This window comes from Embiotoca jacksoni, unplaced genomic scaffold (assembly GCF_022577435.1).
Source record: "Embiotoca jacksoni isolate LCO1_2020_lvr unplaced genomic scaffold, fEmbJac1.0.p SCAF_1, whole genome shotgun sequence".
NCBI lineage: Eukaryota > Metazoa > Chordata > Actinopteri > Embiotocidae > Embiotoca > Embiotoca jacksoni.
Genome location: NW_027185229.1, coordinates 7,955,883 through 7,978,528, shown reverse-complemented (window position 1 = coordinate 7,978,528; position 22,646 = coordinate 7,955,883). Strand labels below are relative to the sequence as shown.

Below are 22,646 nucleotides of genomic sequence, written 5' to 3'. Positions count from 1 at the left end.
GCAAGCAATGCTCCACTGAATATAAACACCTCCAGGCTTGGCTCCAGAAAGGGTTCACTTTAGGAGTGCAATATCAAAACACAGAAACACTGCGGAGTCTTGGAGCGTAACCGCTGACAGAATATATACTTTTTAATTCATTTCACCACAAGCTTGTATAGTGGCAATCATACGTGCTTCAGAAGCTGCCAGAAAACTTTAATATTTAACCTTTTAATTTGATTAATTGAACAAAACGTGTAGCACTTCCCCAGGGCTGTTCGACTGAATATACAATGCAGGGTTCATTTATTCGCCACTATGTGTTTGCATGCGAGACATGCAGACGGGCCATTTGTAGATACTGTATGAAGGAGGTTTTTTCCATATATATTAATGTGCTACACATTAGGGAGTATGTGGGAGTGCATGTATGAACACATTATTACATGCATATCCGAATACACCTATTTCTCTTATTAGCAGGGATATTAATAGTAGCAGCTCTGAGGCAGAGAGAGGTGTCAGTGAGAGATCCATTTTCTGTCAGAGAAGTATTCCCTTGGTGCAGACAGCGCTGACAGATAACCTGAGGAGTGGATTCAAAGAATCAGGAAGCAAAAAGTGTTTCTTCTGGCTCTTGTTTTCCCTCCGTCTCTCTCACTCTCTCTCTCCCTCCCAACCATTGCTGCTTTTTCATGCAAGTTGTCCTTTCTGTATATTGTTGATTTGGAAAAGAAAATGTTGCTCTTGTGCAGTTAACCGTTCAGTAGATCTGATATGTAACTTCTCCTCAATCTGTCCACCCTTTCCTTCCCCTTCCTCTGCCATTCTGTCCCTTTGAACCTTCGTGCTTCTCATCTTTCCTCTTGTGTACCTTCTCCCCCACTGTCACTCCTTTTTTGCATTCTGTCTTGCTCTGCTGTCTCCTCCTTTTTTTGCGGGCTCCTGCCGTCTCTCCTTTTTTCCCTCTGATTTAACTTCCATCTTCACCTGTCACTCTATGTGTCTTCTCTGCCTCCCACTTTATGATACCTCCTCCCCCTCTTTTCCTTCCCGGTCTTTCTTTCTTTCCCTACAGGTGGGCGATGAAATCTTGGAGATCAACAGAGAGAGCACCAAGGGCATGAAGCATGCGCGAGCCATTGAGCTCATCAAGAACGGAGGCCGCCGCGTCCACCTGGTGCTTAAGAGGGGTGACGGCTCTGTGCCTGAATATGGTGGGTCAATCTACGAAAACATTCCCTTCTCCCCCATCTTCACGCCTTGAACCAGGGGACACCCAGTGAATGGTGGTGGGTTGAAGTGGGCAAGAACTAAATCATCCTCCCGGGACCCTTCACCCATCCCTGGGACAAACCCACCAGGGAGGGGGAGGTGGGGGTTGCTTGGCTTTGGGGTCCCTTTATGGTGGAGGTCACTCCTGTTTTTTTTGTTTTTTTCGGGGGGTGGGGGGGTGGAAGAGTTGTAGGTTGCTCCCGTGGGTGTTTTCGCCCCTCCTGCTGGCACCTGCTCTCAGTTTCCATGTCATCCCGCTGTCACTTTTCACCCTTCTGGCCAGTGAGCAAAAGCACTCTGCTGGGACTTTACAGAAAGATGATGGGTTTGATTTCATATGAAAAAAAATGAAACTGTTTACAGTGTTTGAATGACCAGAGTAGTGAAAAATCAATGAAGTAATATTGATGGCTTCAGCTCCTCATTAAACACTAATCTAACATTAAGAGGAGGAAAGAACTTGATCCTTTTGTGTCCCATGATAAAAGATGGGAACCTTACAGCTTTGGTTAGGATGTGACACAAACATATTTATGATATTTATTGAAGGTGAATGTAAGCTACTGATCTCTTAAGGGTTTTAAGTAAGAACTGTATTGAGAAGAAAAGGCATTCTGATGCTCTTTTTTTTTTGGGCCATTTTCAAGAGAAAAACACAATACTGTGCTTGACATTACTCACTCATCCATGGATTTATTTGGGGGTTTTTTTGCACCCACTGTTGCTGTCATTGAAAAGCTGTGAAGATAGGAACTCCACCAATCTCCCATTCAAAAAGAACATGAGTCGTTCGGATTATATAAACGTTTTGTACAGTGATCAAAAGAATAGAGGCATTTTTACAAGTATTTTTGTTCAGTGTACAGAGCCATGAATCAAAGCCACATATTAATGGATAAAAGTCTATTGCATGAATTTGTCAAAAGTGTAAATTGGATTTTTCTCCCCTTCTATTGTCTATTTTCCATAATATTTATGGAACATTTTTTTTTTTTTTTTTTTAAATCGTATTGACCAGTTTTGATTGATAGTCACGAGTCATTATAAATGTTTTCTTTTTTTTAAGCTTTTTTTTTGTTTTCTTTTTTTTGAATGGAGATACATTTGACTGTTTGGAAAAGTTCATCAATGTAAGTTTATTTGTGCTAAGAATGTGCTGTCTTAACCTGCACCAATATGGCATCATGTGAACTTGTATATTTTGGATCATTGTTTGTACTTTTTAGTTGGCACAACCTCGGACAGTCTTTGCCAGTATTTCTTATGATTTCTGTCAGTGATGTAAAACTGCTTCATTTGCTGTTGTGGGTGTGCCAGTCTCACTGTCTTTTTATTTTTTTTTATTTTTGGGGGGGTTTTGGTTCTTCTGCTGCTTCTGTGTCCACATGTCTAGGTTTGTGTGTGTGTGCGTGTGCGTGAGGGTTACTGTGTCTGAGCGTGTGCACGCTTGTTTCCAGGACTTTTCTCTGTAATTGATGGTTTCCACAATAGGGTTTGGGCAATTTCCTGGACTGTCTCTTTATTCTGAATGACTCAATGATCAAATAAACACTTTTTTTTTCATTTAAGAATCAACACAGACAATAATTCTCCTTTTCTTCTTTCAAGTTGGTTCCAAGCAATCTAAACTACTGTGCTCTTCTCTTTTTTTGTTTTTGTGTATCTTCCCTTCTTCCTGTATTGCGCTGGGCTCTTGTCTTCCTTCAGGGATGGTCGCTCCCCATCTCACTGCATGTATGAGAAATGACAAGATGGGGGAGGCCTCTGTCCTCCAAAATCAGACCACGGTTTGTAACTGTCCTCCCATGTCGTCTGGCCCTCCCTCCCACTTCCTGTCTCTCTTTCTCTCGTCTCTCTTTCTTTCTCCATCCCGATATGTGTAGTGTGGCCTTAACTCACCCGTGCCCATGCTCTACTCCATGCATACATATCCATTCACTCAAATGCATTGCCAGTGTCGCCGCTGCCGTAACCATTGTCCTGGATCCTTCATGCATACGTTTGTACTAGTTGCCTTTAGCTTCTTGGCAACAAGTCCAAAGATGAAAAGCAGAGTTTTGGTTTGTTCCTGTTAAATGATTTAGATACGCTCACTCCTTTAGACCATAACAGAACATCTTTGTTATGGCTCGTTGTCTGCTGTAGTTGCATGTCTGCAATTTGTAGACTTTCCTCAAAGTGCAGAAACACATCCAGGTAAAAATGGGTAAAACAGTAGTAAGGTTTAGTCTTAAGAATATCCCGCCTGTTCTCACTCATAGGGCATCAATTACTGATGTTTGGTCCAAGCCGTTGCCGTCAGAGAGAAAAGCACAGGGTACCCTTCGGCACATTTAACTGGCGTCACGTACGTAAAGTAACTTAGTACGTAACATTACTTGTGTAAAATTATATATTTTAACCTAAACCAAGATCTTTTCTTAAAGCTAACCACATGGTTTCTGCTGCTTAAAGCACCTTGTGTGTATTTGCTCGACGTCAGTTAGCTGTGACTAAACAGCAGTATTAAACACCCTGAGATGAGAAGGGGTTGGAATCCCATCATAAACAAAGCATTGTGGTGGTCGCTAATGTAGACGACTTGGTGAGACTAAAACGATACGATTCCGTAAGGTACGCCTTTAAATGGATGTAAAGCCGTGCAGAACATTCAATTCCTTGTCCTCGTAAAATGCCACCCAAACCACACCCACTGTGACTGCAACACATGTACAGCAGTCTGTAATTTTTGCAGAATTTAATTTGCTTTAAAGATTTACAAAATGTCTAAGGCATCATGACAGCGCATGAAAGAGCATGGCTAATGAGTACAATCAAGCAGCATCATCAATATGCAGCACGTTGGTGCTGACTGTAACCAGGCGCCAGTCCAGCCACTCGAGCAGCCAAGTCCCGTTCTGCTTCAGGGAGGTGACCCCGGGTAAACCAGGGAACAGGTTTGTTGTGAGTAACAAGTCTCTTCAAGCGATGGCTGCTTCACAACTGTGTCAGTGCCTCTTATTCTGTGTAAGCTACACTGTGTTACCATTGGCTTTTGTTGTGCCATCTAACAACTGGCCATCTTTGCTGGCATTAACATCAGAATGGCTTCCATTGGAAATGTTTTTAGTGTCATGTCTGAGTGATTCAGCATGATTCATGTGAAAGCAGATAGAAGATATTAGAGCATGTTTGATCGCCCTGCCCTCATCTATTACACTGTGTTGCAGACGGCAGCCCCAACGACAGCAGCGCAGCCAACCCAGCCTCAGGGTTACAAAACGCTGCGGAAGTGAGCACCCTGCCCCCAACCAATGCACCATCAGAGTCAACCTACCCACCAGAACCCCACCAACCATCCCGGAGCAAGAAGGAGCCGAGCCGCCACCCTAATGGCACTGGCAAGCACCACAATTCCAACCACCGCCACCACTCCCCCAACAAGAAAACCAGCACGGGAAAACACAAGGGGAGAAAGTCCACGGGGAAGAATGGGCCCAAAAGGAAGGATGACGTGGAAAGTGGTGGGCACCGCCACCATCCTAGCAGGAACCACCGCGGTCGCCACCGTTCGCCTAATAAGGGGCACAGCCGGTCACGCAGTGCAGAAAACACCCTGGATAGCCGACACAGGGGGCACCGGCAAGGCCGCTCCCCAGACAGGCGCCACGGTCACCACTCCTCCTCCAACCGCCACCGCTCTCCTCACCGCTCACCTTACCGTTCTCCTCGTCGCCACAGGTCCCCCTACCGCTCTCGGCACCACTCTCCCACCAGACGCCAAGCCCACTCCTCGGACCCATACCGCCGGTATGCCTCCCCAGAGAGACAGAGTCGCAGCAACGAGAAGCCCAATGGAAATGAGGCCGTATTGAAGGAGCCAGCTGTGTCTCCTGAACCCAGCCTTGAGGACAGCATCCTGCGTGAGCCCCTAGCCCTGGACCGCCTGAACAGGGAGGCCACGTTTCCACCACTGCGCAGGAACGACCTGTATGGGGAGGACAGCCTCCTGTTGAGAGCCTCCTCCATGGAGAGGGCATATAAGGGGGACGGCTTGCTGAGGGACATGGCATCCCGCGGCTTGAGAGACACCACCCTGCCCAGAGTGCGCACCCCTGACTCAGATTCAGCATACAAGAGGTACAGCTCGCTGCTGAGGGGGCGTTCACCTGAGAGGACGGAGCGGGACGGGCGCTACACCAGCCGAGGCAGTTCCCCTGAACCTCAGTACCGAGCCCGCAGCCTGGGACGAGACATCTCCCCGATCAGGAGCTCCAGAAGGGACGACTCAGAGGACGAAGAGGACGATGACAACTTTGTAGCGGCTAAGGTGAGAGAGTACTACAGCACGCTTAAGACCAACACCAGTCGCTCGTCCAAGCCCATGCTCCCTGAGCCCGAGAATACCTACAAGGAGAATCCCAAAGACCTGAGCATCTGATTGGACAGCTGTCAGCCAATCACATAAACCACCCACCGAACACCTCAAGTACTCACTCCCATTACCACTTGGTTCAACAGAAATGCACCCACCTGTGTACACATGCACACACACAACAACACGTATGCACTCACACACACATTATGTAACAATGTTGAGTTACTAACAACACAGTGATTCCAAAATGACTTTTGAAAGCGTTTTCTTTTCTTTTTTTAATTGTATGTTTTTTTTTTTCTTGTTTTTGTTTAAACATTCTACATTTACAGTAACTCAGACTTTTCCAGAAAATGTAAAACCATAAAAAACTATGATGTGCCTAACAGTTCCATTAACAACCAACATTTTCTTTTTGATTCGACATGTGGCAGGCATTTTGTGCCCCACTGTCAGATGATGAAATGTATGTACCTTTTTCACAAGGACTCCATGGAAGTACTGCGCACCGGGATCACCATAACTGGTGCTCACAATGATGCTGTGCATGTCTTTACCGGTTTCAATGTCTCTCTCTCTTTCTCTCTCTCTCTTGCTCTCTCTCTCTCTCGCTCTTTCTTTCTCTCTCTGCCTTCATTCTCTCTCTCTCCTCCCAGTGCCACTGTTTTTTAGACATCTGACCAGACTATAGCACAAGCCTGCATTTGTTTGTATATTTTTGACAGTTTGCAGTATGTGTACATTCAGAGGTGATCATTTTAAATGAATGAAGGGAAAATTAAAAGTTAAACTACGATGATGATGATGTTAAAATAAAATAATATATTCAACAAATGAAAAAGTGTGTGGTTGTTTTGGCTCTCTCTTTTTCTTTTCTTTTTTTTTTATCACCACCACCAGAATCACTTTGGGATTGAATGTAAGCCGTTGAAGTTCCTAACTGGCTTAAGCAATAGAAAGGCAGTGTGGAAGTGTCATAACAAGGCAGATACTGGGTGGCAGGTTGAAAGGTGTATGCTGGCTGTTTGTAGCACGCTCATCAGTTGGGCAAACAAAAGACAAAACAGTGAGGAGGCTGACATTGTTATCTCAGGCCTCCTAAAAGTGTGTGCGTGGAAATAAAGTCTTTGAAGAAAAGTAGAGCAAAGAGCCTCCATCCTTTCCAAACATCAAAGCCAAGATAGGACAGTCTTAAAAAATGTTCCTTTGCTCCTCCTCACTGCTTACTTTGATATGAGCCTTTTTTTTTTTTTTGCCCCCATTTCTCCCATCACACTCTCCAACTCTTTCCCCACCCCGCTCCTCCTATATCCAGTATCCTTACTGAAAGATATTTTCAGCTGATATAGAGAACAAAGAGCCGGGAAGCTGCGTCCCTTTTTTTAGGACAATAACAGCAGTTGGTGGATTATGTTGCTGAGCAGGGGCTGTTGTGTGTGGGGTTTTTTTCTCCCCTGGAAACCACAATGGGGAGATGGGAGAAAAACAGCACAGAGCAGAGTGGTCACTTTTGGTGATTGGTAAATGCAGCTGAAGAAAAATGAAATGTTTTGTGATGATTCTGATGTTATCCAGAAAGTCCAAGACACATGAAATATAGTGTTTCACTTTAACTTCTTTTTCCCCACAAGTTTTAAGACGCTGGAACTTCAGTGTTGAAGGTTGCATATGAGTCGTCAGCTCATTTACCTGCCTCTTACCTTGATTTAAGATGTTGGATGCACATATGTCTCCTTAAACATGCACAGAAGTGAGGATTTTCTGACCTTGCATCATCTAAAGTTTCTTCCATTTGCTGCAGCACATGCCAAGGTACTTAATACCATATGTTCAAAAATGTGCATTCAAGATTACCCTGTGGACACAATCTGTGCAGCTCATAAGAGGAAATGGGAAACAGAGATAAAGCATCACGATCAAATAGGAACATATCAGAGCCTTTTTTGGCCCAGTTTCTCTGCAATTCAAGAGGGCCTGAATGCATTCAACCCCTTTTGATGCAATGATCTGAAACTGTTTTTACATGGCCACATTTATGGATCTGCACTCGTAAGAGAAACATTGCAACTACTGAGTGCAACATCTTAAGTTTTGCAGAAAAGATTTAACAGTAACTCACTTTTCAGAACTCAATAAATATCTCAGTATAATCCATGCAAATGATTACATAATTATTTATTTTTTCATTAGAATTATGCCTATGTTTTTGCCCTTCTACAAATGGTGTTTTATCAGGAGTCATACAAAGAGATATAAAGGAGAAGTTTGTATCCAACAAGCACTTCTTTCTCTCTCCTCTCCCACAAAAGGGGAAGCAGCTCCTAAATAATGGATGTAATGCGCTTTACAGCACTGAGACTCTCGTCCCCTCTCTTTAAATATCTCTCTCCCTCTTTATCAGGACATACTCCACTCTTCATCATCAATTGCAGGAACAGAGCCCCGTGTTTTATTGCTTTGCACAACCCCAGAAATGATTAACAACCTGCATCTGGTGACAATTTATCATGTTGGCGGTGAGCAGGAGGAAGCGATGGTAATGAAATGTCCAATAACAACACGACTACGGCCCGGCGCAGTGACAGCCGGCCGGGTCAAGCTTCTATTCTTCCAAGCAGCTCAGCTCCAGGTGCTCTCGCTCTGACCTGAGAGATCCTCTGGTGCCCCGTTGCCATGGAAACACCGATGCAACAGGCTCTTTCCTCAAGCTGACTGGAGCAGACAAGAGTTGTAGACGTGTAAATATGAAGGCTGAGGGAGAAAAGGAAACAGGAGCGCGGGTTTATTTTTAGCTGCACGCTCAGGATTTGAGGATGCTTTCACTCAGGAGAGGGAGAAAGTTTCTAAATTCTGAAATGACTTCTCCCACAGGAGGCCCAGCATCCTCATATAACAAGCCTGTTGTGGTTCCCAGTGCTGTCATGTTACAGACATACATGCTGCTGTCAAGCAGTAGCTAGTCTTTGTCCTAATACTGTATCTGTCTCATGCTCGGCTGCGCATGGAAATCGGCCTTCTAAGAGAGGGAGAGGTGTGGTGGAGCAATGTGTTGTGGCTGCTCCAATTGCTTTTCATGCAGTGTGTGTTTTTCTTATCAAGGTTATAACAGTACTGCTACGATCTGGTGCATGTACATCTAAGGCTTGAGGCTATTGTGGGGGATGTTTTTTTATCAAGTAGAAAAAACAGCTGCAGCCTCTTCCAATTGTCACGCTAATCAATCTGCAGCTGTTAAAAAGAAATCCACAGACCTAGACATTAAGCTTAGGGCCATTTTTAATTGAATTGTGCCTTTATTCCTAGATTTTTTTGTTTATCTTAGTGGTAATTTAAAAAATTTACCACATATTAGAGCACTTTTATACATCTATTTGTATGTAAAACTCTGAACATGAGATGAACCATTCAGCTTTTGGGCATATTTAAAGAGATGTATTAAAAACGCCGATCAGTTGTTAATTTAGCTGTGCTAACAGCATGGATGTCTGGCATTTAGTCAGTAGGTTGTTCCAGGCTGAAAAATCTCAACACATGCTGGATGGATTATGATGGGAAATTGAACAGATATTCCTTGACCCCAGAGGATGAATTCTAATGATTTTATGTAACCAGATTTTCCCTCCAGCACCATTAGTATATTAACATGTCTGGTTGGAAGAGGAATTTCCCAAATACTGGCCTGATTATCAAGTCATTCAATCATTCATTTTCCCCTGAAGATGAACTGCGAGGATCCTTTAATTTCTCTTATAGTGACAATATCAGTTCAAAATGTTTTTCTAAATTCAGTCACAGTTCATTTAGAACAATACCTGCCTATAAATGCAGGTTTTAAGAGTGTAATGTGGATAGGTGTATCTGCTGTAAGGGAAGCCATGTGATTGCTATGATGATTGTTTGAGCACACTGTGAATTTTTTTTAAATTTATTTAAAAAGAAGAGGTTCCATGGACAATAACACTTTGTGAGTTGAGCCATGCATCAGAGGGAAGGACCATTCGGAAGAAGTCTTCGCTGACAGTTTACGTCAACTTTTCCCATGTGCGGCTTCACAAGTTGAAGGGTTCATGTGCCCCGCTCCTTTAGAATCATGAAGACACTGAGCTTTGGCCTGCCTGTAGTCACTCCTGGCTCCCCTCCTTTGTTAAATGTATGTGTGTGCACGTCTGATGAGTAAAGAACCAAATCCCTCACTTGTGCGTGAGGCGTGTGGAGTCGAGGCTTTTTCAGGTCTCTGTCCCACAACTATAATCCCACATCTGGTTTCATGCCTGTGCTGCTCCTGATCAAAGACAAGTTGTGCACCTCATGGTAAAAAATAATGCAGTTTTACAAGTGACTCATCCTCTCAAAGACAAACCTCTCTGAAAGCTATCTCCAACTGAGCTGAATAAATAGCTATACTTTCATAAGAAATGCATGTGGAAATGTCCATTTTGCCTTTTCCACCGTTGAATGATTCATTCACAACTATGTGTGAGGTTGTTTGGTCCTGGTTATTCAGAGATAAAGATACTATCCAGATGTTTTGATGAGTGATTCTTAAAAAATTCTGATCTTTCTTTGAAATGTTATAAATTGTTGCCAGCAAAATGAAAAACCTTCAATCTTTTGTTCACAAAAACAGCAATGTTAAGACTCTGTGCTATGTCTATGTGTAGTGTAACAGAACTGAGCTTTTATCAAAGCTACTATTACAGTGATCATCTGAATGCGGGACTGTGAATTGATCTTATAAGGAGGTGTTTAAAGTCAGTTTGAAGGAGGAAACTGACCTGGAGGACATACAGTGGAAGCCTTAATCTTGAATGTTCCCTCCTCCTCCTCGAACAGGTTTCTTTTCAGCACAGTGTGGCAATCGTCTAGTGATCACCGCCAGCTCTGTTTGAAGTCCTTGGAGATTGTCCCCCCCGCAGAACAGCAACAGTTATTTCAGGATCGGCCCCAAAACGACAGATGTTTATGGTCTAATGACAAAAGCCTTCAGCAGCTCTAGTAATTAAGATTCTCCATGAGAAGCAAAGCAAGAAGACAGGTGATATTAGCCTAGTGTAGAGCCACAAACTTCACAAGTGGTGAGTAAGTGTTTATGTTTCAACAGTGATTTGTAACTGTTTTACAAAGCACTGGCAAATGATATTGTTCCGCTGAAAGGGGTGCCATGTTAGAAAATGTATTTACAATATTTGTGTGTGTTTCTCTCAGTTGCAACCAGTGTATTTTTTCATTGGATTTTTAGGACTGTAAAAAGAGAATATAATGGACAAAGGAATGGTGAAACAAACAAGAAACATATAGATCCCAAAGGCTTGATGGTGCAGTGGTAAACACCACAGGATCACTGCATTCAGGGATGTGATGGATGGGGAGCGAAGCAGGGGTGTGTCGGGTGCTGCAACACCCCCTGGTGGATGGTAAAGGATTTGCATGTCCACAACAAATAAAATATCCCAAAAGTTTTATTTTAAATTTTGTTGATTATGTCTATGTGCTAATGATGATTTGCTTTCACTAAGTGGTTAATAATGGCTCTTGGATTTCAAATTTTAAGTCCAGCAGGAAATGACGTTTAATGTCAGACGGACATTTCGGGTGTCTCAGGTGACGTCACCACAAACAGGCGCAAACAGGACAAGAAGATGGAGATGTCAAAGCTTTTCGGATTTCTTTACGTAGTAAAGAAAGACCCAGCGGCTCAGTATGAAGTGACAGCAGGACGACAGAGAAGGACTCAGGCCAACTGTTAGCCAGTGAACGAGCAGGAAGCTAACATTTAGCTGAAGGACAGGAAAAAGCTAGTGGGTACCAGAACCCAGGTGCATCAAGGAGACGATGAAGACGTCACTAACAAGGCCAGGCGACTTTATTTGTATCGCGCATGTCATACACAACTGCAATTTAAGGTGCTTTACACAAGGCATGAAAGGACTTTTAACCCTCAGAGACCCTCGGCTCACAATCTTTCAGAGACTGGAGCAGCTTCTAGTTTTCAAACGTTGTACCATGCGATGTTGTGTGGGCGATAGAAAAACGGACCCAAAAGCAACACACAGAATGAAGGTTAACCAGATTTATTGTTAAAACAGGTTGTGATTCGGTAATTGTCCAAGAGGTGAGGGGAACAGAATGTCCAGTCAGTCCTGGTCTCGGCCCGAGCTACTAGGTAGCATAGGAGTGGTCGAGGGCTGCCGGCCTTGCAGGCGGAGATCAGCAGGAAGTGGAGAACTCGGATGATCCACCGGAGGTTACTGCTGAGCAGCAACGGACTCGGGCAGACAGGTGCGTACAGGGACCAGAGGTCTGCAGGTGAGAGACGGCTGGCAGGTCAAGCCAGAGGTCCCGAGGATCTGGAGTCCGGAGAGGTGAGTGCAGCAGCTCCGAGGCAGGAGCGGCAGACTGCAGGTGGGTGGAGAATTAGCAGCCAGTGGACGAGAGAGGAACCCAGCTGAGTGGACCGAGCGGAGGGCTATTCTTCTGGCAGAGTATTGCGCAAGACAGGTTGAATGAGGCAGGCTTGTAGGAAATCCTCCAAAAAAACAAAGGCAGGCTCGAGCAGGATGGCAGGCTGAAACAGACATAACGATCTGACAAAGCGGAGTGGAAGAGCGGGAGTGGATATACTGCTGAGGTGATTAGATGGATGAGGATGGGCTGTGTCTGGAGCCAGAGTTGACGGGCAGCAGGTAGAGCCTAACGAGCTGCACACAACCACCAGACGTGCCCTCCAACGCAGGGAGAACACTACGAAGGAGAGGGATCCTGACACTTTATTTGATATTGACCCTCTATCTTCCCTAAAGATCCCTTGCTCCCATCCCCACACCCTTTCTCATAAAAAATGGTATATGGCTCTAAGGGTTAAAAACATACAAATACATCAAATAATACAAACTGAATTAAAAAAAAAAAATACGACAGGAGAATATGCATGGGTAGGCCTAAATAGCCAAAGTAAAAGATCTGATGTTGTTGCTGTGCCTGTGTATACTAAATATGTGTGGTCGATGCTCTCAATGTATTTTATATAACTGTCTGTCATAATAGCTAGTGCATATGCTGCGTTTTTATCATACTTGTGTATACTTTGTGTATACTTTTGCTATCAAATTATCGCCTGCTTTGCGAGTAAATAACAGTGTTGGTGGTTTATCATGTTATTATTATCATTATGGTGGTTATCATTTTATATTGAATCACCAATTTTTATTGTGTAAATCTGGCTTTTAGGTGAGCCAGTGTCCCCACTGATGTGCGTGTAGCCTTGTGTATGTTTTCTTGCATGATTATTATTCCTCTCACTGGCATATATTGTTTATTTACCAGTATACAACTTATTTGTTAGGGGCACAATATTTGTAGGAATACATGAAAAACGTGTCCATTTTACAGCATATCTCATGTATAGAAATCTTTTTCATATGGTTCTTGAGGGTGGAACCCCCCCCCCCCCCCCACCCCTCTTAAAAAAAAATTAACTGAATTTAGTAACCCACCATTCAGATTAATAAAAGTCCAGTCTGTCAGTTCGGCCCATAGCTTCCTTTAAGATGTGCTTTGAGTGTGAGCTCACCATGGGCTCGGGGGACACTACTGGCTCTTCTTTGATTATGGCCAAGCTGCCCCTCTGTTTTTAAGTATTACATGCAATTGCTTGCTCTGCCTTGTCAGCAGAAAATGAAAGGCGGACATCCATCATACATGTGAAGTAGCTTTCCTGTTCTGGGCCATTCGGAGCCATCCATCAGGTTACCACCACATCCCATTAGTTCCCTTGTAATCAAGGGCATAGTCTGTAATGAGTGTATGTGTTAAGACTCTATGATCCACTCTGCGTGCCTGAGTGTTGTCATCAAACTCAGAGAGGAAATCAGTCATGTTCAGTGCAGGTCTACAGGTAAACATGCTTCAAAGCACTGCCTTCCTTCAGCATCATTTCTTTTTTTAGATTTGACAATGTCATGTTAAATATTGATGCTCTGAAGTTGCTTCAAAGGAGTTGAGAAGAGAAGGGGGGAGTGTTACTTTAGCAAAATACAAAAACAGTATTTAGATTTTCTTAACTGGGTAAGAAACCCAGAAAAGATACATCAGATAAATTATTCTTGTACATGTATCTACAGCTGTTCTGGTATCAAGTCTTGCTTTTAGATTTGATGTATTAGTTCTGAGTGTTATATACATTCACAGGGAGTTGTGTGCCTTCAATGATACCACTTGCACTTCAAATTATATGGATTGAATTCACAACTACTGATACATGCACTTGTTCTCAACCATCTTCTGAAATCATTTTACTGGAACAGTCTAAGGAAACCAAATGAGGATCAGATCAATTTTGTGGAAATCAAAAACATGGTGTCTAAATATACATTCCTCTGTAACCTCTATACATAAATAAATACCTCCTTACACATTTCGGAATGCAGTACCTGCCTCATAAATATTTATACTTGGTGAATAGCATCCGAGCAACATGATATGATTGACAAACAAATGATAATGTTTTATCTGAGAAAATAATAGGTGTTGTGGCCTGATATTAAATTCTCAAATTGGACCTTCTTTAATATAAAAGCACAATAATGATGAATATCATTGTGTAAAGTTGTACATTGTAGTATGACTAGCTGTTTTCAGTCTTGCTGTCATTTTATATTATATTTACCCTGATTAAACTTGCTTTGGTTGTTGATAAAGCCAGAAATGAGAGGAATACTGACTGATTCATCATGCTTTGAATTCAAATAAACCACCCTTTCAACCCCAGAGTACAAAACAAGATGTAACTGTCAGACGGAAGAGAAAAAGAAGCTGAATAAGATTAATCATCTACAATGTAAAATCGCAGTGCATCTGTCTGCACTGGCTGACAGCTGTTGTGTGATTGGTTGGACCATAGCGGGACCATTTTCTTTGGTTCGCAGGTGTTTGAGGGATAACTGGTGGTTGCAAACAGGAGAGAACACTGCTGCAGACAGCTTCTGCTTCTGTCTGCTGGAAGAGGTAACAAAAACTCTGATTCTGGACCGTGGCAACTGGCTGGCTGCAAAGGGTCTTGGTGATGTTTGTGCTTTAGACAAGGCATCTCCTTAACTTACAGACTTTTCTGTAAATGAGCTCGATGCTTCAGCAATTCCTCCCTTGACTGAGAGAAACTATGCTTGGCCCCTCGAGTAAAGGGAGTAAAAGCTCTCCAGTTTGACCCGTCTAATGCCTGAGATCTGAGCTGAAGAGGCCTCATTATTGCCATCCTGAGTGGATGAGTGATAGTTCTCCTTTTCGTTGATGAGAAGGCAGAAAAATCCCAGAACGCTGCTGTCACACTTCAAAGACAGTGTAGAAGAGAAGCAGGTTTAAAGTAGAAGAACCAACTAACGATAGAAAACCACAATGTTTCTGGATGAAAAATTCTACAGAACAGTCTAAATTTAAACAAAACCTAACTTCCATACTTACACAAAATTAGATTATCACGATAACCTAAAATATAACCTGATATTGCTCAGGAATGCTGAAAGTATGAGGGAAAATGATCTAGATTAAAAAAAGATATGTATTTAAGAGGTCCAGCATTTAAATAATGGAATATTACTAAGGATGGGTAACTTTTTGAATTTTTCAATAGTCGATAAATCATGAAGTATCAAACAGTTTATGTGACTATCGCCTTATAATATATGACTCCCCCCCCCTCTCTTTTTTTTTTTTTTTTTTTTTTTTTTTTTTTTAACCAGTGCCTGGTATTAATGCTTTAATTGGCCTAAAACCAGTTTGCCAATTAACTTTAAGCTTGAAAAGAAAGAACGAGTGCTAGGCGTCGGTTAAACTTGTGAGATTAGATACTTTGGTACATATACAGGAGAAATGTACAAAGATAATAGTCGCACAGTTCCCAGCAAATATTGATTATTTTTTGCTTTGAATGCTCATCTCCAGAGACATTAATTATATCAGATTAAATAATGCAAACACAAAAATGTGTTTGAAGCATATATTGTTAAGTAAAAAGTGTTCGAGAGCAATATGTTTGTCTGAAAATTAACAGCTTGCAGCACCATTACAACTCATCTCCATCTAAATGGCACCATGGTTTCTATTATATAACCAGTGGCTTGAGAGCAACAAATGGTAATATCCTCATATTCCACACTTCTTAATTATTTTTGCAAATTCCTCTGTGAAATGTGTTGTATTATTTAATTGGCTACAGTTGTTGTTTTATGGCTGCCAACACAATATTATTAAATCATTTTCTTAAAGGAGCACTCCACCAATGTTACCCATGAAAATCAGGCTGTAACTCAACCTGTAAAAAACACTTGGCATGGCATTTTTTAAAGAAATCCATAGCTGCAATTAAGTTTGAAGAAGTACTGTGATCATTTACCAGACAGGAATGACCAAACAAAAATACTGCTGCATTACGGGAAATGTAAGATCCATGTTTTTGAAGCTTCCCTCGGGACAAAAGTTACAATTTCTTTTATTAGCCTACTAGTATTTAAAAATTTCTATCTAAGTTAGGAAACGTAATGGTTGTGTAATAGTAAATTGATGCATTTACCATTTTACCATTTCATAAATATGGAGGAACAATTAAGCTCCTATTTGCTTTTAGAAAGATATGTCTAAACCAGGAAATTATACAATTGAATTGGATACTGCAGCTGTTGCAGGACACTGTAAACAGAATGTTGTCTTCAAAAGAACACAGACATCACTTGTCCTAATGAAAGAAAGCATTCATTCAGTCACATTTATGAAGGAAATACAAACTGATATTGCCAACATGCATTTAAATGAAAGACCAAAAAAATTGCTCTTTGCCCAAAAATAGTAAAAAATTGGAACTCAAAAATATTGTCCAAGATTACGTGTTTGTGTGTCAGCAGCACTACTGTAGGTTGATGCAAAAACAGTGACGTTTGTGTCCCACAGGGACATCTTGTGGTCAGTTTATGGCATCACACTCTCCCTTCTAAACTGAACACTGTAGTTAAGAGTTATAGCCTGATTGCCTTGAAGCTGTGAGAACAGACTATTCCCAAGTCAGCAGACTGCTTCCCTGTAGCAGACAAACCGCTCCCCCCCCCACTCCCGAACCATAACTCACAAAGTCAAGTGTGACTGATGCTCTGAAATGAGAGCAATCTGCGTTTTCCGCCCCCATTCTCCATTATATAGCGCGGTGTTTCCTGCCAGGGTGTCACACACTCAACATCTGAGGCCGAGGACTCTGTCAGAGAGAGACGGATCAATGTGGAATTTTTGTGTGCATGTGTGTGTTTGCGTGTATTTGTCATAGTCAGGGTCAGAAGGAGATGGCAATGTGAAGCATCTTTGTTCGTGGTATTGATTCAGTCTAGCAGAGACAGAGCCGATGGCCAGGGGCCGTGATGCTGTAGTGAAACGCCTCTACTGTTGTGCCATGAAGCTGGTTTAGAGATTTACATAATTATATGTACCTGCCAGAGTTGGAGGCCAAATTCAAGTGTGAGTTGAGTAGATCTTTGACTGGAGGACGAGAGTGTTCGAATTTTAATTTAATATTCTTTATATTTGAAAGAACACACACCATATTGTCGAACGAGCTATCTTCAATCAACTCTCTTCCTATCTTCACCATAATAACCTTCTTGACCCTCACCAGTCTGGTTTCAAGGCAGGCCACTCAACAGAGACGTCCTCCTTCTGTCTCTGAGCAGCTTCACACTGCTAGAGCAGCCTCTCTCTCCTCTGTCCTGATCCTTCTAGATCTTTCTGCTGCATTCGACACAGTGAACCACCAAGATCCTTCTGTCCTCCCTTCAGGACCTCGGTGTCTCAGGTTCTGCTCTCTCCCTGTTCTCATCCTACCTCAACGACCGCACCTACCGGGTAACTTGGAGAGGATCTGTGTCTGAACCTTGTCCTCTCACTACTGGTGTCCCTCAAGGCTCCGTCCTGGGTCCCCTCCTCTTCTCTCTGTACACCAACTCTCTCGGCTCCGTCATTCACTCGCATGGCTTTTCCTACCACAGCTTTGCTGATGACACCCAACTGATCCTCTCTTTTCCCCGATCTGAAACACAGGTAGCAGCATGAATCTCTGCCTGTCTGACTGACATCTCTTAGTGGATGTCCTCACACCACCTGAAAATCAACCTCGACAAGACCGAACTGCTCTTCCTTCCAGGGAAAGACTCTCCCACCCTCGACCTGACTACTACCTTAGACAACTCTGTGTTATCCCCGACCCTGACTGCTGGGAACCTCGGCGTGACACTCGACAGTCAACTCTCTCTTTCTGCCAACATCACTGCAACAACATGTTCCTGTAGATACATGCTGCACAACATCAGGAGAATATGTCCTGTTCTCACTCAGAAGGCGGCGCAGGTTCTGGTCCAGGTTTGGTCATCTCACGTCTGGACTACTGTAACTCCCTCCTGGCAGGTCTACCTGTTAGTGCCATCCGACCTCTGCAGCTCATCCAGAACGCCGCAGCTCGACTGGTCTTTAACCTCCTAAATTCACTCCCACTACTCCGCTCCTCCGCTCCCTTCACTGGTTACCAGTAGCTGCCCGCATCCGTTTCAAGACATTGGTACTTGCGTACCGTGCTGCGAACAGATCGGGTCCAGTCTACATCCAGGACATGGTCCAACCTTACATCCCAGCCCGCTCCCTCCGCTCTGCTTCGACCAATCGGCTTGTTGCTCCCTCGCTGCGAGCTAAACACTCTACAAAATCACGACTATTTGCTGTCCTGGCTCCTAAATGGTGGAATGAGCTCCCCAACGACATCAGGACAGCGGAAGCTCTGTACATCTTCTGCCGCAAACTAAAAACACACCTCTTCCAACTTTACCTTGAACAGTAGAACTTTAGTAGCACTTAAAATGGCACTTACTGATAGCACTTTGTAGTTTGGCTTTCTTGAAGAAATTGTATTTTCTTGATTCTTCTTGTTCTGGGTTGTGTACCCTCATGGTTGAAATGCACTTATTGTAAGTCGCTTTGGATAAAAGCGTCAGCTAAATGAAATGTAATGTAATGTAATATTGAAATACTGGATGATTTATCTCTGTGCTACAGGTGAGTGGATAACTCTTATTACACACTTTGTTTCCTTTTTTGAAGGGAGCTCAGTGCACTCAAACACACTCACCTTTTGCCAAAAGTTGTGTAATGCCTGTGAGATGGACACTTTGATTCAGTGTGTGATATACAAAGTCTTGCAGCTGGGACGTGGAGAGGATGGGAGGCCCTGCGTGGGCAGATTCAGTGTTTACTGCATGAAGAAAAGTGACTCACATCCCTCCCTATATACTGTATGCCTGTCCAGCAAACACACTCACACACAAACAACACATGGTTGGCTTTTAAGTGTGACCACTGCATGGTGCGTTTTCCATAGCTGTTTATGCATCACTACATCAAAGTGACAAATCATCTATCGCACGGCAGAGTTAAAGACAGGCTGCAGGGGCTGGACACAGAGTCATCTGCAAAACCCAGAACAGAAATTTGCTGAGCCAACACAAGTTAAGTGTTTTCTCATGGCCCTTCTCATAATTGTTTTCCTCTTTTAACAGCAGTTTCTCTGTTGTAACCATATTGTAGAGCGAGTGATAGTTAACAGCAAAGATTTGTTTTGAGTGACAGCTTCTATTAGAGAGCACAAGCCAGTGTTGAAATTAACTGACTTAATTCAGTCCCAATTGTGTGGCTTTGGCATATAAAACTGAGACCCGACATTATCTAATGTACACAAACTGAATTGCTTTCACAGTGCCGGGCACACGCACATACTCAATCTCCACTGAAATGGGGAATTACAAGGAGTTTCACAACATGCTAATAAGCCCGCAGTCAGCCAAGTAAAACACAAATCAGATATACATCTGCGTTTTGAACTTGCTAGTGGCCTGTAGCAGAAAACAAAGTCGAAATAATTAAAGGTGCCTTTGGAATAAACATTTCTAGCTTTTGTGTGGCCCGATTATTGTCAGTGCACTTCAGCTGTGGAGAACTACAGTGAGTAAGACTTTTGTTTTCTGCAAGATACTGAGTCCTGTAGTGGCACCAAACAGTCCACAGTCCCTCTCCGTGTTCTCTGGTTTAGAGCTCTTTCTTTGTTATAGTAGAACAAAGACCGTTTGGTCTTTTAAACAAAGACAGACATGTTTTGGGTTGACCAGGGTGGCTCTAAACTTCCTGTTGAGACTGTTGTGGAGTGGCTGGCCAGAAGAAAATGGCTACTTCTAAGTAGGAATGTAAAGGAGGTCATTATAGAAACTCCAAGCTTCATCCTGACCAATAGACTTTTACACTGGACTTTGAAAGCTTGAAAGTTTTGATGTGTACCTTATGTTCAAAGGAAGATGTGGCTATCGTGAAATTTTTTTGGATACCAGTACCTCGACTTTGAAACTGGTTCCTGAACTGTACCTTTTTTGATACCAATTTTATAAAATACATTTTAAGACAGATTTAAGGAGAACATTACATTATACATTATAGTTTAAATGTTTAGTTTCCATGCGATTTAGAGAGGGAGAGTGTAGCCTAGGTTATTTTCTATAACAGGTGTCCCCTAAACACATCACATGCAAGCTACCATTAGATACTACAATTTACCAATGTTCACTAAATGCCTCACATGCTATTAGTAGACTTTAGCTAGTCGGTTGTGCTTAGAGAAGCCTCCAGTTACTGCAGCGCATGCAACTATGTGGCCAAAAATGTTTAAAAAGAGTGAAATCGTGTACGGGAAATGCTGTGGCTCTCCATCGCTAATGGTATTCACTTCAAACCAAAAATAGTATCGAAACAATTCAGTTGGTGCCATAAAAAGTATCAGAGTTTGGTACCCAGCCCTTTTTGTGGATACATCATATTAATCACCCAAATTTGAAATATATTCTGTACAGTGGGTTTACTGCTGTTTCCTGCAATGGCTAGAAAAAAAAGGTTAAAGAGAACACAGTGAAGTCGCAGATCATAAAACCAAAATAATGAGCTGAGAGAAGCTAAAACGTTATATGTAAAGGTAAGGAGAACTGTAGAGTTGAGGGGGAATTTTTTTGTGGGTTCGTCAGTACAACCAACTTGTTTCATTCCTTTGCAATCTCTACACCCACTGAGAACAATCCTCAATCATTGTGATCTGTGGGGCTATTGTTGCATACAACACAATCCATGAGATTGCATCGGTTTGATCATCGTTGAATACATGATGTGAGATATTTCATTCTGTATTTGATAACTACAGTATAAAGCAGTAAGAGGAAGAAAAATATAATGAGTGGCTATTTGACCTTGGTTGTTTTTTTTTTCTTTGCGTAAATAAATGGAATTATCATTACAACTAAACACACTCTCAGAAGCCCTCGTTTTCTGTGATAATACACAAGGCATCAGCCAGGACACTACTGAGTAAGTTCACAAGTTTGTCAATATTATGAGGCTGTCTTATCACCTAAGGCAGAGCAGTCTCTTTGGTCTACCTATTACTAACCTTCCAGGGGAAATTCATGTGATGTTGTTATAAAGTCACAGTAGTAAAGCACACAGCAGGGAGACAGTGCTACAGCTATGGAGGTGGAGGAAAGATGTATTTAATATTGAAGTCCCCTTTAGGGATCTAGTTATTGCCACAAAGTAAAACCTGTTGTGTGAAGATACAATAGAACTGATCTGTTTAATATGTTAATGTATCCCCTGTAAGATTGACTAATGTTAAACGGGTGGAAGGTAACTGGAAAAGGAAGGGCGGGATAGTTTTGACCATAAATCCTGACTGATCCCTTTCAGTTGAGAAATATTAAAAACTTAATGTACAAAGATAAGAAGAACAAACAGGAGTGCTTCCTCCTTCTGTTTACTATCCTGTATCTTGAACCAAAAAAATGTTGATTCATAGGATGTTTTCTTGAGCAGTAACACTTACTAAGTGATGACGTACACCTGCATTTAAGTATGAGAATTGGGTAAGAGTCGGGGTGTGTTGAGCCAGGTCGACGGGCCTGTTCTGTGTGTGTGAGTCTGTGTTCCTTCCATGAATTCTTCTCTGCTCCGTACAGCATCCTCTGAGGGGTAAGTGTGAGTAAGCACGTGTGTGTCCAGGATCTGACGCCCTACGGCAAAATGATGAATGAAGAATGTAAAAGGTGTGTGTGTATGCTGCTCTAGTGGGGGAAAGGTGACAGGCAGCCACACACACCCACATCCCACCCTGTGCGGGACAATGCAGTGGGTGGTGGGCTGGTGACTAACAGGACGAGGCTGTGGCCGGACAGAACGTGGGGCTGTCTCATACCTGGGGCAGCCGGATGGGTTGTGAAAGACGCCCTTGAGATTGAACGTGGACTTCTCCATGAAGTCTGAAAGGACCCACGGAGTCACAACTTTGGGCCAGAGGGGTACAAAAAGTTGAATTGTATCATAAATACAATATTGTTTAGGCAAGCTGAGGCCAAATGTTATAAAAGAAATAAGTTGACAGGGGCTAGGCTTACCAGAAATCTCAAGGAAGTGGCAGCTCCCTGGGCAGCATGACACAGTATGTAGTAAGACGTGTTCACACCAACCCAGTACTGTGGGAAAAAAGCACTGAGCATGCTCTGTAACCCCTGTTGACCAACTTCTCCACAGTCTGGTGGGGACTTCTGCAAAGTGGGACCCCAGAGAATGTTTCTGCTTTCCCTGCTGTGCAGAGAAAAACAGAAAATCACAAGACAGTCTGAGTCTCTCTTTTGCTTCTTTCTCTGTCTTTTTCTCACACAGTATTTCCCTGTGAAAGACATAATCTCTCTCTAAAAGTATTCAACTTAGAGTCTAAACAGTGGTTTTGTGTGTTTAAGAAAATGTTTGAGTTGATGATTATGTATCCTTATATCCTTACCGTCTGCATAATTTCTTGTAATTGCAGTGCTTATTAGTCCAACCACGTGTGTCTATGTGCACCAAACATATAGACATCTCTGTACAATCAGCTATAAACTTGGCAGTGACACTTCCCAGACTGGCAGAGCTCAAACAGTAAATC

The 22,646-nt window shown here is 42.7% G+C and overlaps 1 protein-coding gene across 4 annotated transcripts in view; it reads left to right on the top strand.

Moving 5' to 3' along the window:
• The window catches only part of magi1b (membrane associated guanylate kinase, WW and PDZ domain containing 1b), a 144,379-nt gene extending 137,937 nt beyond the window's left edge, over positions 1-6,442 (top strand). For 3 of the 4 annotated variants that reach the window (XM_069146964.1, XM_069146876.1, XM_069146781.1), the window contains 2 exons: positions 1,061-1,199; positions 4,467-6,442. In XM_069146964.1, coding sequence (XP_069003065.1) covers positions 1,061-1,199; positions 4,467-5,677 — 1,350 coding nt within the window. In that variant the 3' untranslated portion in view covers positions 5,678-6,442. Of the gene's footprint in view, positions 1-1,060; positions 2,821-4,466 lie in introns of those variants that run through there. The other variant, XM_069147052.1, reaches the window with a different exon arrangement.
• Positions 6,443-22,646: the final 16,204 nt, after the last annotated feature.